The 1,702-nt window shown below is 58.8% G+C and overlaps 1 protein-coding gene across 1 annotated transcript in view; it reads right to left on the reverse strand.

Annotated features, from left to right (window-relative positions):
* The window catches only part of SKOR2 (SKI family transcriptional corepressor 2), a 34,007-nt gene extending 32,987 nt beyond the window's left edge, over positions 1-1,020 (reverse strand). Inside the window, exon 1 of the mRNA XM_061130657.1 lies at positions 1-1,020. This exon is cut by the window's left edge and continues 1,551 nt beyond it. Coding sequence (XP_060986640.1) covers positions 1-1,020 — 1,020 coding nt within the window.
* Between the last annotated feature and the right edge of the window lie 682 nt (positions 1,021-1,702).

Raw genomic sequence — 1,702 nt, forward strand, 5'->3', positions numbered from 1 at the left:
GGCCACCGAGAGGCTGGCGGCGGCGGCGGCCGAGAGGCTGGCGGCGGCCACGACGGCCGCCTCCTGCAGCGAGTCGTCGTCGTCCTCGAAGCGCGGCCGCTTGTGATGCGGCGCGTGCGGCGCGCCGGCCAGCTCGGCCAGAGGCGGCGGCGGCGGCGGCGGGGGGGGCGCCCCCAGGAGGTGCGGGCCCAGGAGCCCCCCGCCCCCGGCCACCGCCGCGGCCGCCGCCACCGCGGCCGCCTTGACCGAGCTGAGAGGGTGGCAGGCGGGGTGCGTGCCGGGCTGGGGCAGCGCGCGCTTTCGGCTCCCGCCGTTGAACATGGCCTTGACGTCCTCCCAGGCGAAGACGAGCTCGTCCTGGGGGCTCTTGTCCGTGAGCTTGAGATGACGGCGCCACGAGTTGAAGTTGGCTGCGTCCGGCTGCGTGTACTTGGCGTCGGGGGTGCGGTGGGAGTGGAAGATGAACTTGTTGGGCGAGAAGTACATGTTGCAGTAGCTGCATTTGATGCACTTGGCGCGCGAGCTGTTGTAGCGCGCGGGGATGAAGCTGCCGCGGCAGCCCCAGGCGCACTCGTGCGAAACGTCGAAGGCGAAGTTGTCGGGCAGCTTGGGCGGCCTGTTTTCTCCTAGGAACGACTTGCACAAGCGCTCAGCCTCGCGCTTGGTGATCATGCCGCAGCGGCGCGAGGAGATGGGCATGGCCCCGGCGCGCCGCAGGATCTCCAGCTGCACCGGCGTGCACTGTACGCACGTGATGCCCAGCGCCACGCGGCGGTTGTGGATCTCGTTGTAGCTGAAGTTCTTGAGGAGAGTGTTGGAGATCTGCGCCAGGCATAGGCGCTCCTGCCCGTCGATCACCAGCGACACGATGGGAATGCCGTAGAGGATCACCTGGCCCACCTGGTTGGGTTTCAGGTTGGCGTGGCCCGGTCGCGGCTGGCTCAGCGCGTCGGGCTGGAAGGCGCTCGACGGCGATGCCAGCAGGATGTCGTTGGGCCCCGGCAGCGGGCTGGAAGCCATCTCCTCCGCCGGGGAAGCCCGGGCCGAGCCCTCCGGGTCAGCCTTGGAGACTGGAAGGGAAAGGAGAAAGCGTTGGCTAGAGCTCTTCAGTTTACCAAAGAGAGGGGTGGGTTGTGCGGTTAACTGAAGAATTATCATAGTAACGTCCTTCGGTTAAGATACAATTATCACTGGGCAAAGGGACCAAGTTTCGGACACAGGGAAGTCCTCCGTCTTAAATTTCTTCAGGTGATCCTTTGGAAACGCGGGGATTTGGAAGTACTTCAGTTCTAAATATCCCACGTAAATTCTTCCTAAGAAGTAAATTCACTTCCTAAGAAACTCAAGACCTTATCCCGGATTTATGGAAGCCATTAGAATAAAATGGCATGCCTGTTAGAAATTAGGAAGTAATGATGACAACCGTAACTAGGACAGGTTACAGAAGTTATGGAAAACTGAGGCTTGACCATTGAAACCCAAATTGTAAAAGAGAGACCATTCACATTTGCTTGAAAATAGATTGATTTTGGTTAAAACAATAAACCCAAGCCTTTTAAAAAAGCAATGTTTGTGGTATCTGTGGTTTCCTTGGGGGAAATTCACTGCTGGTTGAGACATAGCTCATTAAAGCAAACGAAAGCCCTTCTCCCTGATCTTTGCTATTAGATATTTTGATACTTCAGTTAGAAATTTTGGGGGA

Source organism: Dama dama, chromosome 27, assembly GCF_033118175.1.
Source record: "Dama dama isolate Ldn47 chromosome 27, ASM3311817v1, whole genome shotgun sequence".
Classification (NCBI taxonomy): Eukaryota; Metazoa; Chordata; class Mammalia; order Artiodactyla; family Cervidae; genus Dama; species Dama dama.